The 13,442-nt window shown below is 37.8% G+C and overlaps 1 protein-coding gene across 4 annotated transcripts in view; it reads left to right on the forward strand.

The window, feature by feature from the left end:
• STXBP5 (syntaxin binding protein 5) overlaps window positions 1-13,442 on the forward strand; it is a 182,260-nt gene that overhangs the window by 136,709 nt on the left and 32,109 nt on the right. For 3 of the 4 annotated variants that reach the window (XM_084625143.1, XM_084625144.1, XM_084625146.1), the window contains 3 exons: window positions 4,246-4,311; window positions 8,985-9,047; window positions 9,148-9,195. In XM_084625143.1, the coding sequence (XP_084481269.1) occupies window positions 4,246-4,311; window positions 8,985-9,047; window positions 9,148-9,195 (177 nt within the window). The remainder of the gene's footprint in view (window positions 1-4,245; window positions 4,312-8,984; window positions 9,048-9,147; window positions 9,196-13,442) is intronic. The other variant, XM_084625145.1, reaches the window with a different exon arrangement.

Genomic DNA, 13,442 nt, shown 5'->3' on the forward strand with positions numbered 1-13,442 from the left:
CAGTGTAACTCTATTGCAAAAAAAGAAAACATAATTCTGGGATGTATTAGCAGGAGTATTGTAAGCAAGACATCAGAAGTAATTCTTCCGCTCTACTCCATGCTGATTAGACCTCAGCTGGAGTATTGAGTCCAGTTCTAGGCACCATATTTCAGGAAAGATGTGGACAAATTGGAGAAAGTCCAGAGAAGAGCAACAAAAACGATTAAAAGTCTAGAAAACACGACCTGTGAGCGAAGATTAAAAAAATTGGGTTTGTTTAGTCTGGAGAAGAGAAGGTTGAAAGGGGACATGATGATAGTTTTCAAGTACATAAAATTTTGTTACAAGAAGGAGGGAGAAAAATTGTTCTTAACCTCTGAGGATAGGACAAGAAGCAATGGGCTTAAATTGCAGCAAGGGCGGTGTAGCGGGGTAGTCACTCCACTCTGGCCCTGAAGGGGTTAAAACAGTCTTTGGAGAGAGGGCTGCCTGGGGGAGCCAATAGTAAAAGCAGCCTTGGAGAGGGCTGTGGCTGGGAAGAGCTAGGCTGACTGGGGGAAGCAGCCACAGCTGGGGCCGTGCCCAATCAGGCCACAGCTGGCCCTATAAAAGCGCTGTGAGCCAGGAGCTCAAAGGAGTCTCACTCTAGCCCTGGAGTGGGAAGGGCTAGCTGCCTGAGAGCGAGGTACCTTAAGCAGAGCAGTGCTGGGGAAGGGCAAAGGGAGCTGGGGAGCTCCAGCCTGGTAAACCCCCAGACTGCAGGCCCAGAAAGGTCCTGGGGCTGCAGAGGGGCAGTCGGGGAATAGGCAGAGGCAGCTGGTCCTAACCCCTTGCCGGTGATGAGTGGCCATTACACTGCAGTCTGCCCCAGTGAGCAGGGGCTAGATGATGATGGGCAGTAGCCACTGAGGCAAGATGGGTTTAGAGGGTTGGGGGTTCCCCAGGAAGGAGATGCGTGGGGGTACTGCTGGGGCAGAACCCCAAGGGAAAGGGGGAACTGGAGTCTGGGAGGGACACTGGGCCAGCTGCAGGCGAGACACCGGCTTGCGGAGGGCACTCCAGGCTGGAAGAGCTAATTCCCAAGACTACCAGCAGGAGGCGCCACATCAGTGAGTCGTTGCCTCGCTACAGGCGGTTTAGGTTGGACATTAAGAAAAACCTCCTAACTGTCAGAGTGGGTAAGCACTGAAATAAATTTCCTAGGGAGGTGGTGGAATCTTCATCATTGGGGATTTTTAAGAGCAGGGTTGGACAAACAGCTGTCGGATGGACTAACCATCAGAGAAGTGAAGTTCTGGAATAGTCTTCCAAGGGAAGCAGTGGAGGCAAGAGACATATGTGGCTTCAAGACTAAGTTTGATAAGTTTATGGAGGGGATGGTGTGATGGGATAGCCTAATTTTGGCAATTAAATTATCTTTGACTATTAGCTGTAAATATGCCCAATGGCCTGTGATGGGACACTAGATAGGGTGGGATCTGAGTTACTACAGAGAATTTTCCTGGGTGTCTGGCTGGTGAGTCTTGCCCACATGCTCAGGGTTTAGCTGATCGCTATATTTGGGGTCGGGAAGAAATTTTCCTCCAGGGCAGATTGGCAGAGGCCCTGGGGTTTTTTCACCTTCCTCTGCAGCATGGGGCACGGGTCACTTGCTGGAGATTCTCTGCACCTTGAAGTCTTTAAACCATGAGTTGAGGATTTCAATAGCTCAGACATAGGTCAGGGGCTTGTTACAGGAGTGGATGGGTGAGATTCTGTGGCCTGCGTTATGCAGACTAGACGATCATAATGGTCCCTTCTGACCTTAAAGTCTGAGTCCAGATAATACTTAGTCCTGCCTTGAATGCAGGGGATTGGACTAGATGACCTCTCGAGGTCCCTTGCAGTTCTGTGATTTCTATGAGAACATGCATAGTGCAGGTGTGGCCCAATGGAAAATGCAGTTCAAGAGAAGGTGCATACCTTGAGTGGGATCCACATTGATGACAACATTTTGAAGAACCATAGTTACAGTAAGGTTAAGTAACTTTTTTCCTCACAGGATAAGTCTTTGGTTTTGACATTCAGAAAATATTCATTTGTTAACCCAGACTCCAGAAGATAACAACTAAGTACCCCAGAGTTTTGAAATAAGAAAAACTGCTTTTTGCATCTACTTTTGCCCTCTATATCAACAATGCAAACACACTGAAGTCTGTAGTTGCACAGGTGCAAGTGAGTACAGCTTGATTCTGTCTGTTCTGACTTGGTGTGTGTAACCCTCCCCATCTCCTCCATAGTCTCTACACATTCGTGGGGGTTTTTCCGAAGAAGGTTCAGACACTAAACTATGATTGCACTGTGTTGAAAATCTTGTTCTGCACATGCAGATACTTTCTTCTAACAAATGATTCAGTTGTGTTTCATTTGTGCAATTAGTACTTGTATTTAGATTAGCATGGTCCATCATAACAGATCCTCTGAGAAGGTTAATATTCTTAAAAAACATAGTGAAAGCTTTTAATAAAAAACAAAAACAAAAAGCATAACTGGTAACTTTAAATTTAAAAAAACAACAAGGAGTCCGGTGGCACCTTAAAGACTAACAGATTTATTTGGGCATAAGCTTTTGTGGGCTAGAACATGAAGCGGGTTCCAGCCCATGAGAGCTTATGCCCAAATAAATCTGTTAGTCTTTAAGGTGCCACCAGACTCCTTGTTGTTTTTGTGGATGCAGACTAACACGGCTACCCCCTGATATTTAAATTTCAACACATCATTTGTCAAGTCATAAAGAAAACAGGGGATCAGAAACTCCATTTGTATCTCTAGTAGGCAGTATGCAACATATGGGATCCCAATGGTTTGACTTCCTTCTTTGCATCTAATTCTGCATTCTTTAAGTGTGCAAAGTTATCATTTCTTTCAGTGAAAGAATCTTGTAACTACAGTCTTGTGATTTGTATGATGATGGTGTCATATTGAGTGTTATATGAAAGTCCTCAACAGGGGAAAAATAATTTCACTCCCCAAAAATAAACCATAACCACCTTATATCATCAATCCATTTCTGAAATGAAATCAGTGAGTTCTGTTGAAAAACCAATGGTAAAGGATCACCTAAGTGTGGCTTCAGGAATATAGTATAACTTTACCCCAAAAAAGGAAAGTAGAAATTATTTTAAAATACACAATAGTGGTCACATGTTAATCTTAAAGTATTTTATAGAATTCCTTAATATTGAAATCCTCCTATTCATCTGATTTTATCACAAACATAAATTAGTTTTCTTATTTCACTTAACATTTTAGGTCATACTTTACTCTTTTGTTTTGGACAGTATACATGTGCATTGAACATGTATACTGTGAAATAAGAAAACTTTCCTTTTTTGGGGTAAAGTTATACTATATTCCTGAAGCCACACTTAGGTGATCCTTTACCATTGGTTTTTCAACAGAACTCACTGATTTCATTTCAGAAATGGATTGATGATATAAGGTGGTTATGGTTTATTTTTGGGGAGTGAAATTATTTTTCCCCTGTTGAGGACTTTCATATAACACTCAATATGACACCATCATCATACAAATCACAAGACTGTAGTTACAAGATTCTTTCACTGAAAGAAATGATAACTTTGCACACTTAAAGAATGCAGAATTAGATGCAAAGAAGGAAGTCAAACCATTGGGATCCCATATGTTGCATACTGCCTACTAGAGATACAAATGGAGTTTCTGATCCCCTGTTTTCTTTATGACTTGACAAATGATGTGTTGAAATTTAAATATCAGGGGGTAGCCGTGTTAGTCTGCAACCACAAAAACAAGGAGTCTGGTGGCACCTTAAAGACTAACAGATTTATTTGGGCATAAGCTCTCATGGGCTGGAACCCGCTTCATGTTCTAGCCCACAAAAGCTTATGCCCAAATAAATCTGTTAGTCTTTTTTTTCTTAAATGTTTGCCAAATATTATTTTTCTGATTAAATATTGACGAATTGATTAAAAAAATCTAGTGAAAAGTTTCAGTATTTCTGAGGTAATACTATAATTCTTCTGTCAAACAGACTATTTTAGTGCTGTAACTGAGGTCAGCCTCTTAAGTGAAAGACTTATTAAATAAATAAATAAATAAAAATCTCCCCTCACTCCCCCTGTCAAGTGGGAGAAACACTTGCTTAGTGTAATATAGAGGCTAAAAGTTCACAAGTTCTAGTTCAGGAAAGATTGTAAACAGCAATTTTATTTTCTATTTTAAATTGTTCTTTGTATTTTTCAGCAGGTCTTTGTGATATTAATGAAGGGACTACAGTGCCAGAGGATCGCTGCAAGTCACCGACTTCGGGTAACTACAGTTTTTTCAAATACTTTAACATTATAGTTGCACAGAATGTGACACGCATTGTTCTAAGTTGTGCCAGAAATGCTTGCTAAGTAATTATATAGAAACCGTCTATGTTAGCTTTTTCTTTCCATCATGTTTTATTCATTTTGCCATTTAAGATTTCATTAACCATTACAGAATTCTGGTTTAAATCAAGGACAATTTATCTGACTTGGAAATATAAACCTAGTTTCTAGTAAGGATGAGTCAAGTGGCATATGTGAGTTTCAAATAGTTATGCTTCAGGGAGACAGCACACAGGCAAAGATATTCTTAGATTGGAAATACATGCTATCTATGAGGCTGTGAGGAAAGTGAGGGTCTCATGCTACAGTATATTTTATGAGTGCTTTTCCTATTAATTTTGTCAATCACTTGTGTGTGTGTGTGTGTGTGTGTTGTGTGTCTATAATATATGGCAAAATGAATACAACACGATGGAAAGAAAAAGGCTATCATAGATATATATATATATATATATATATATATATATAATATATATATATATATATATATATATATTTACTTCACAGCCAGGGAGGAAAGGGGATCTTGGCTAGAGATTGCAGTGTGGAGCTCCTGAGATACCGGTAATATGACACACTTGCAACTTGTGACTACAATAATAGTTTAAGTGATTTCCATATCTGTGCAAATCACAAGTTCCAACTGGTACTGCTAAGGTTTTTCTGTTTTTAATACAGGTTTACATGGTAAAATCTTTGATAAAGGGAAAAAAAATCCTGTTTTTTGGGGAAAGCTATTTTTGACTGACTTTTATAGTGTGAGTTTACTGCCATTTTCTCATGAGGGTGGTAGCTGAAAATTTTTGTCAGGCTCTCAGAATTTTCTGGAAGCTAGCAGACTTCCAAAATAGGAGCTCCCCACTCCAAATAAGTTGGCTTTTCCATTACACTGGAGCTGGATTTTTAAAGGAAAACTGCGGTGATTCACTCTAATAGCTCAATAGTTTAATGAATAATAACTCATTAGGGCTCCGCTCTTCCAAATACTTAAGAATGCACTCATAATGAATATATATAGTATTAAAAATGAATTTTCAAAAGTGTCTAGAAATATCTGTCACTGTTTCACTTTCCCATCACTTTCATCAGACTCTTAATGGGAGCTATCGTTTTACTCATTCTCCCTCAGAAGCTCTACTCTGATGAGATGATTACGATTTAAAATTGCAGATTTATTTTATCTGGATATTTAAAAAGTGCCTAAAAGGACTGGGTGGGAACATATATTAAAATTAATTCATCTCATGAATAAACTAATGCCACTATGAATGATCCTTACCACAACAGCCTATAAAGAATACTAAATACCAAAGTCTTTGATCCTATTTATACCCTCTATAGCCTAAAGCCCTTATTGAAAGCTTGGGTAAAAAGGATACGTCTTTTAGGGATCCCAGAATGTCAACAAATTCATACTCTGCTCTTCAAACTGTATTCAGAGTTTCAGTGTACATCATCAGACTGTCAATCTGTCAACAGTTAAGATTTTCCTTTTCAGAAGGGCAAATTGAGAATGGAATTGGAATTTGACCAGGACATGATTAGTAGATTAATTCTACTTTACATTTAAAAACAGACAAACTCTACTTCACATTTTATAACCAAATTCTACTAAAGAAGTGTGTTGCTATGATATAGTTACCTAAATACAGAGTTTGTTGAAGTGTTAAACCTGATTTTGGGCTACCCTATACTCTGGTGTAGAGAAGTATTTCCCTCATTTGGATTCAAAGATGTGCTTCCTATTTGTGTAACCAAACAAAAAAACGCTCATCCCCCACCATGTCCAGTAGATGCAAAAATCTATGATCCACTTACTGTATTCTGCTGTTGTTTCAGTGAAATACTTCTGCCTAGATTTTAGGTGATGCTGGTGATAGTTCTAACTGAACTACTTGAATTTGACAGGTAGAGTAAGTAAAATGACCTAACCTGGACATTTAAATTTAAGACAAGTTTTGATTAAAAAAATAATAATTTAGTTAATAGAGCTAAGGAGATAATTCCAATAAAAGGATTAATATAAATGAACCGTAAAATATTGACTGAGGTATAATTATTTGGTATGTGTGGGTTGTTTTGGTTTTGTTGATTTCTTTTGTTTTTTCAAAAGATAGCAATTTTAGGAGTAAATGAGTGTGTTTCACGAGAAAAGACTGACAACGAGAAGAGGTGAAAAAGTAGACATTTCACGGATGAGAAGAGGGCAAGCAAAGAGAAAAAAGCATGGGGAACATATGGGGAGGAAAGGAAAGGTAGAGAAATAAGGAGACACCCAAAAATATTCATCCTGCAAGGATTAGCATCTTTTGTGAAAGTCAGGTATCATGGGCCCCAGAAAAATCTTTATGTAGACATCGCAGGTGGAAGGAATATAGTGAACCTTAAACTAAGGAAGGAAAACTTGGAAAACAAAGAAAGGAAGAAGACTGGGAAGGTGATAAAGAAGAAAAGAAATAGGGTGGGTTTTTCATCAGTATTTCCAGCTTATCACCAGTCTTCAAAGACTTTATGAGGGAAAAAACACTGGATTCAACACTGTACTTAAATTTGAAATTCAAAAATTTCAGTAAATTCATTTAACATAATCTCTCCCCGCCCCCAATCAATTTTTTCTATCTGAGTTAGGGGTCAGGTACAGTATTTAAATAAATTCTACTTGTATTCTGTCATAGAAGAACCAAAGAATATACATGCATAGTGCAGAAATTTAACACACTCTGCTGGGTAGGTAATAAAAAACAAACATCCATCCTGGGTATGTTTTGTCTTGAATTAGATTAAAATTCAGAAGTGGGCTTCTTAAGATAACTTAAACATTTAATTTGCAGTAACAGAAAATGGAGAAATGGGATCTATGGGGCTGGAGATAATAAGTTGTTGGCTTCACAGAGGGACTCTTAGGCCATATCTACACTTACCGGGGATCAATGCTGCTGCGATCGATTTAGAAGGGATCAATTTAGTGAGTCTAGTGAAGACCCGCTAAATCGACTGCAGAGCACTCTCAGGTACCCCACTGGAATGAGAAGATTAAGGTAAGTCACCGGGAGAGCATCTCCCGTCAACTCAGCATGGTGTAGACACCGCAGTAAGTCAACCTAAGCTATGTCAACTGCAGCTACATTATTCACTTAGCCGGAGTAGCGTAACTTAGGTCTACTTACCACAGTAGTGTAGACAAGGCCTTGGAGAGGGCAACAAGACTGGGGAGGACCTATGAGATGCTGGGAAGGTGGGGAGTGGATATTGTCAGAACTTAGGAGCTCCAGAAGAAATCAGAGCATCAAACACTGATAGACTAAAGTTGCAGAGAATAGAAGGCAGATTTTGGTGTTTGGAGTTTGTCTAGTTAGGGAGAGACTAGCTATGGGGTAAGACTGCAATATCCAAATATAACTTTAACTTTATTAAGCTTGGCATTTTTTAAAAATTCAGTGAATATGGTTTTGGAGCTTACAGTTATAAAATAATGCTCAACTAGAGCTTGATTAGGAGACTGGTTGTACAACAGTCTGGAAGATCAGTGTTTGGGACTGAAAGTCTGAGACCTCTTCGGTCAACTGAAGCTACAGCATGAATGGTGTGACAATTTGAGTCTTCCAAATGAACAGAGCTGCAACTTCAGTTACCCTCTAACTTCCTCCACTGCGTGGTTACACAGATTTACAGCTATAAAAAAGGCTCCATGCCCTTGCTAGTTGGCAGAGCATCCTCTAGCTTTGAGACACCGAGAACTAAATTACAGCAGAAACAAAATGAAAACCAAAACAAAGAGATTATAAAAGCATTAAACTTTGTTTCCCTCATCTAGTGCCCTGGATAAAGTTGCATAAAATATACAAAGTGCCATGCTTGGATACCTAAAATAGTAAGAAAATAATACCCTTGTAACACTTTCTGTCCTTTCTATTGGTGTGGGGTTTTTTTTAGTGATTTAAAAACCTGCAGTTTTGGGTATTTTAATAAGATTAAAAAAGCCACCAAGTTAAATGTCTCTAAAACAGTGGTTCATAAATCGTAGCCCATTCACCATCTGTGGTCTTTAGAACCACTGCTTGCAGAATTAAGTTTTCTGTTGTGGTGTTGGGATAGGAGTTGTTTGCAGAATAAAACTGCTGCTCTAAACAGATTTCTTTCTTTGAGACCAAATGATGCTCTATATTCCATTTGCTCTGTAGATCCAAATCTGGATAAATTCTTTGTCCTCTTATTTACAGACCAACATACTAGGTGTCCACGTATTAAAATGTTTATATTAAATAAAATAAATGTCTCTAACCAAAATAACCCAGATGCACTGTGTTGTGGTAGTGTCTTGCTCTAATACGTAATTTTGCTTCAGATTACCTGCTTATTTTTGTGTACGCTTCTTTATTGCAAAGAGTTTGGCATCTATAGTGCCACCACATAACAGAAAGCTTCACTAATCTTTTGATCAGTACTTTGATGTATCTTAGCTGTGAAGTCAGTGTGACAGTATGTTAAGTCTCATAAGACTTCTTAAATATAATGCATAGTCTTTCTGTCAGATAAGTGTTGTACATGTATCTTGTTTTGTGAATGTCCATTTTGCATGTCTATTTCATTCTCTCTTCACTCATATAGGTTCTGGTTCTCCAAACAATTCTGATGATGATGATCAAAAAATGAATAATTTTATAGAAAAGGGTACAGTATTTTTATTTTAACAGCATTATTTATTTTGTTCAGTTCATCCTTTTAGTACATTTATAGTTTTTGACATTTTTTGTTAAAATATTATTTACAGTGAAGACCAAAGGCAGAAAATTTTCCAAGATGGTAGCCAATGATATAGGTAGGAACTAGAAAAATTCTGCTTTCTTCCTAATTTAGTGCCTTACTCTATGCAACACTAACCCAACAGCAAAAAATTTCAAATTGTAGTGTATTTAGTTCTTAATCTATCTTTCCCTGTGCTAAATGGTAATCCTTTGGGCTGCTTCTGTGCTAAATATATTGGGCACAATGATTAACAAAATCAAGGAGAAACGGTGTTTTAATACTTTAATTTATATGATGTGCACCTTCCTATTTATTTGGGAGAAGAGGTTCTACTTTATTCTGAAATATTAGAAGGGTTCAGTCTATGCAAATTGCAACATACTATTACGTTTGTTGTGGTGCAGTATACTTTAGAAACTGTTGCTGATTTACTTCCTTGTAAATGTCACACCCATATCCATAAGGCCTAGTTTTCCCTACAAGTTTTCAAAATAGTGGTAGGATTGCATTTTCCTTCAGCATAAAAAGGAATGAGAGCTATATATATACCTATCCTCATTATCAATACTATAACCCAGAGCGGTATATGCTAGCGGTATCCAGCCATAATATGACAAGTCACCAGTCTATAAATTCTTTTAAATAAAAGTTGCAATTAAAAATGGTTTGAATTATGTTGTATGCAAGCTAAGAAATGAACCCTTTTATGGTCAGAATGGAAATATGATGGATTGATAATCTAACACATGGTCAGTAAGGAAATAAGGCAAATGGGTATTTGGTGTATTCTGGGAAAAGGTCTCTTCATTTTTCTAATTTATTCTTATTTCAGCATTAGTACTTTAAGATTTTTATTTGTTGTATCTACATTGTATGGTAGCAATAAGATTTAGTTTTATTCCTTTGGAGATATTTTATTCCAAAGATTTAATCTGTGTTGTTATGTATAACAAGATTGTTTGGTATACCTCTAATGTCTTTTAGAATATAAGTATACTTCATAGAAAGAATAACTAATAGTGTAGTAATAATTATTTACCACAGATAAAGAAATTGTTGAGACAATGAGTGAAAGTAAGTTTGAAAGTGACAATCCAGAATGACATGTCCAACTTCCACCATAGGATTTTGGTACCTCACTATCACGTTTACGATCTTTTCTGGACCTCTTTCATAAAGTAATATCCACAAACCTAGTCCTGCGGAGACAAAAGTGGGTGGTGAAGAATTCTAATGTTTGCTGGCTGGCAAATGACTAGCTATTGTATTTTAATAGTTAGGGTCCCAGATAGACTCATTAGCTATCTTTAATTGTGAGTGCTAAGCACAAAAAGTTTGAACCCTCTATACACAAGAATTTGTTCCATTACCTCTATCATAGAGGTATTTTATGAGTAATCTACGAACATAGGTTCCATTACCTCTATCATAGAGATATTTTATGAGTAATCTACAAACAGCAGAATTTGCTGAATAAGGTATAAGACTAGGAGTTGAGATAATTGGATTTTTATTGGCTCTGATTTATAGTTTGACCTTTGGCAACTCACAACTTTTTCTGCACCTGAATGGAACAAAGGGAGACCAACAAGTAATGACAGTGCAGCAACTAAAGGGAAAAATATAGCACTCAAAATTCAGAGTTGTATGAATGTTGATGTGAGGAGGTTGTGAAGGCTGCTTACCCTGTCCCACGTATGGAGACTGTAAGAAATGCCTCTTAAGCTAGTAAAAAGACTCTATACCAGAGACAGCAGGAAGGTGGAAAGAGGATGTATTTTTGTCCCAATCCTGATTGGAGAGCTGGCCACAATAATAAAAGCATCAGATGTAACAGGATCTCTCTGTTCTGAACATCCCAGGACTGAAATAAGAAGGGTGTTGGAAGTCAGTTTTATAACACAATGGTAGAGTAATCTGACACAGCTTGCAAAATTTTACCTGATGGTTTTACATGTTATCTTTGCCTGGTAGAAAGGTAAATCATCTTCCTCTTAAGTGTTCCAAAAGGAGTGTTCTTTTCTATATTTTAATAAAATGACCTATATTATGCAAAAAATTGCTTTTAGTTATGTTAATTGTTGACCAGGCTGTCTGAGCTGTTTAACTTGACTCTGATGTTGTAATTTCTACTGTGTCATCACTATATTGCAGCATTATTGTATTAATAAAACAAATCAGTGATAATTATACAGAATTATACACATCTGTTCCATTCTAAAGTCTTTCTAAGGGAATAGAATAGTGTCTTGAATTTGCTTCACAACTCAAATAATGTTCTAGAACAAGTTTGAAAGAATTGCATCTTTCAGGAAAAAAGTGATATGCAGAGTTAACTTGAGCCTGATGTTAGCTATGTGTAATATCCTTTAATTAAGGCTACAATTTTGTCATGAATGTCGTGGAAGTCACAGAATCCGTGACTTCCAAAGACCTCCATGTCTTCAGCTCGGCGGTTGGGAAATGCAGAGTTGTGCCGCCTCCCACAGCTGCAGGGAGCTGTGAGGTATCCTCGCCATCTGAGGCAACCGGCCCCCAAATTCCCAGCCACCATAGTCAGCAGGGGTACACCAAAGTTCCCAGCCACTGCGGGCAGTGGGGGTACCCCCAAAGCTCCCAGCCACCATAGGAGGGGGTTAGCCTGGCAACTCACTGCTGCTAGCAGGCAGGGGGACTCTGGCAGCTCCCTAGCCATTGCCATGGGGGAGCAGGGGGACCCCTGATGCTGGGGAGCAGGCAGGGGACCCTGAGGCTCCCCTCTGCCGCTGGAGCCCAGAGCTCCCAGCCACCCTGCAGCTGCCCAGTCCCTTCCCATTTTATCATGGATATTTTTAGGAAAAGTCAGGGACAGGTCATAGGCTTCTGTGAACTTTTCTTTATTGCCCCTGACCTGTCCCTGACTTTTCCTAAAAATATCCATGACAAAATCTTTGCTTTACATATAGTCCATGAACTCCACATTGTAACTTGAAATTTCTGCTATCAGTTTAATAAACTGTACAATCGTTGAAAATTTTGTCATCTCACTCACAATTATTTACTAGGTTTGTGAGTAGACAGCTGTCCTACTAATAATGTAGGAGCCCAGTGAATCTATCTAGAAGAATTAGAAAATGCCCATCTTCATGGTTCTTACGTTGCCATTATGAATAGGATTGTTGTGTAATTTTACATTTGAAATGTATTAAGGAGTGACCACTTGAAGTCGGTGAAAACAAAAATACTTTTTTGCATTGCCGTTTACTGTACATTGTATGTGGCATGTTTATGTTGCATGGCTGTTTTGTGAGCTTATGGTGCTACTTTAATATCTTCCTTTTCTCTGTCATATTACAGAATGTCACTGTCTCTTGCCATTATTTGACATTAATAATTGCATGTTTTATCTCTTCATTATTTCAAAATGAATTGTGATCAGTTGGATAGGGATTGGGATATTTTGTAAAACGTGTGCCATCTATGGTTACCAATTTTATTGATCTATTGTAAAACAAATCATTTCACTTTATCAAATGTATAATCAGATGGGACTTGTCTTGTGGCATGATTGCAGTTCATTGCATTGCCACACAAGGAACTCTGAATTCCAAAATAAGCTTCTGGAATTCTTTGTCCCCAACCTGTTGAGGATTTAGCCCATCAGAGAGGCTACTCTTGGATATTAGATAAGGTGAAGTTACCCACACTTCCCATTGCTCTAACTTGCAAAGTATTATTTTCATAGGAAGATACTAATCTTGTCCTTGTGTTCAGTTACCTGCTGCCATCATGGCAGCAATTAAGGGTAAGGAGGTGTCATTCATGAAAGGATAATTGAAAATCTAGCTCCCACCTAACTGAAGAGAAAAACAGATACTATTCCAGTGGCAGGACCATAAGGAATTGTCTCCCTAAAGAAAATTTATAGATGTCTAAATCTTTAAACTGGGGCTGTCAAGCAATTAAAAAACTTAATTGTGATTAATCATGCTTTTAAACAATAATAGAATACCATTCATTTAAATATTTTTGGATGTTTTCTACATTTTCAAATATATTGATTTCAATTACAACACAGATTACAAAGTGTACAGTGCTTACTTTATATTTATTTTTTATTACAAATATTTACACTGTAAAAAACAAAAAAAAAGTATTTTTCAATTCACCTAATGCAAGTACTGTAGTTCAATCTCTTTATCATGAAAGTTGAACTTACAAACGTAGAATTAGGTACAAAAAATAACTGCACTGAAAAATAAAAAAATGTAAAACTTTAGAGCTTACAAGTCCTCTCAGTCCTACTTCAGCCAATTGCTCAGACAAACAAGTTTGGTTACA

The sequence above is a fragment of the Lepidochelys olivacea genome, assembly GCF_965140295.1.
Source record: "Lepidochelys olivacea isolate rLepOli2 genome assembly, chromosome: 3".
Lineage (NCBI taxonomy): Eukaryota > Metazoa > Chordata > Testudines > Cheloniidae > Lepidochelys > Lepidochelys olivacea.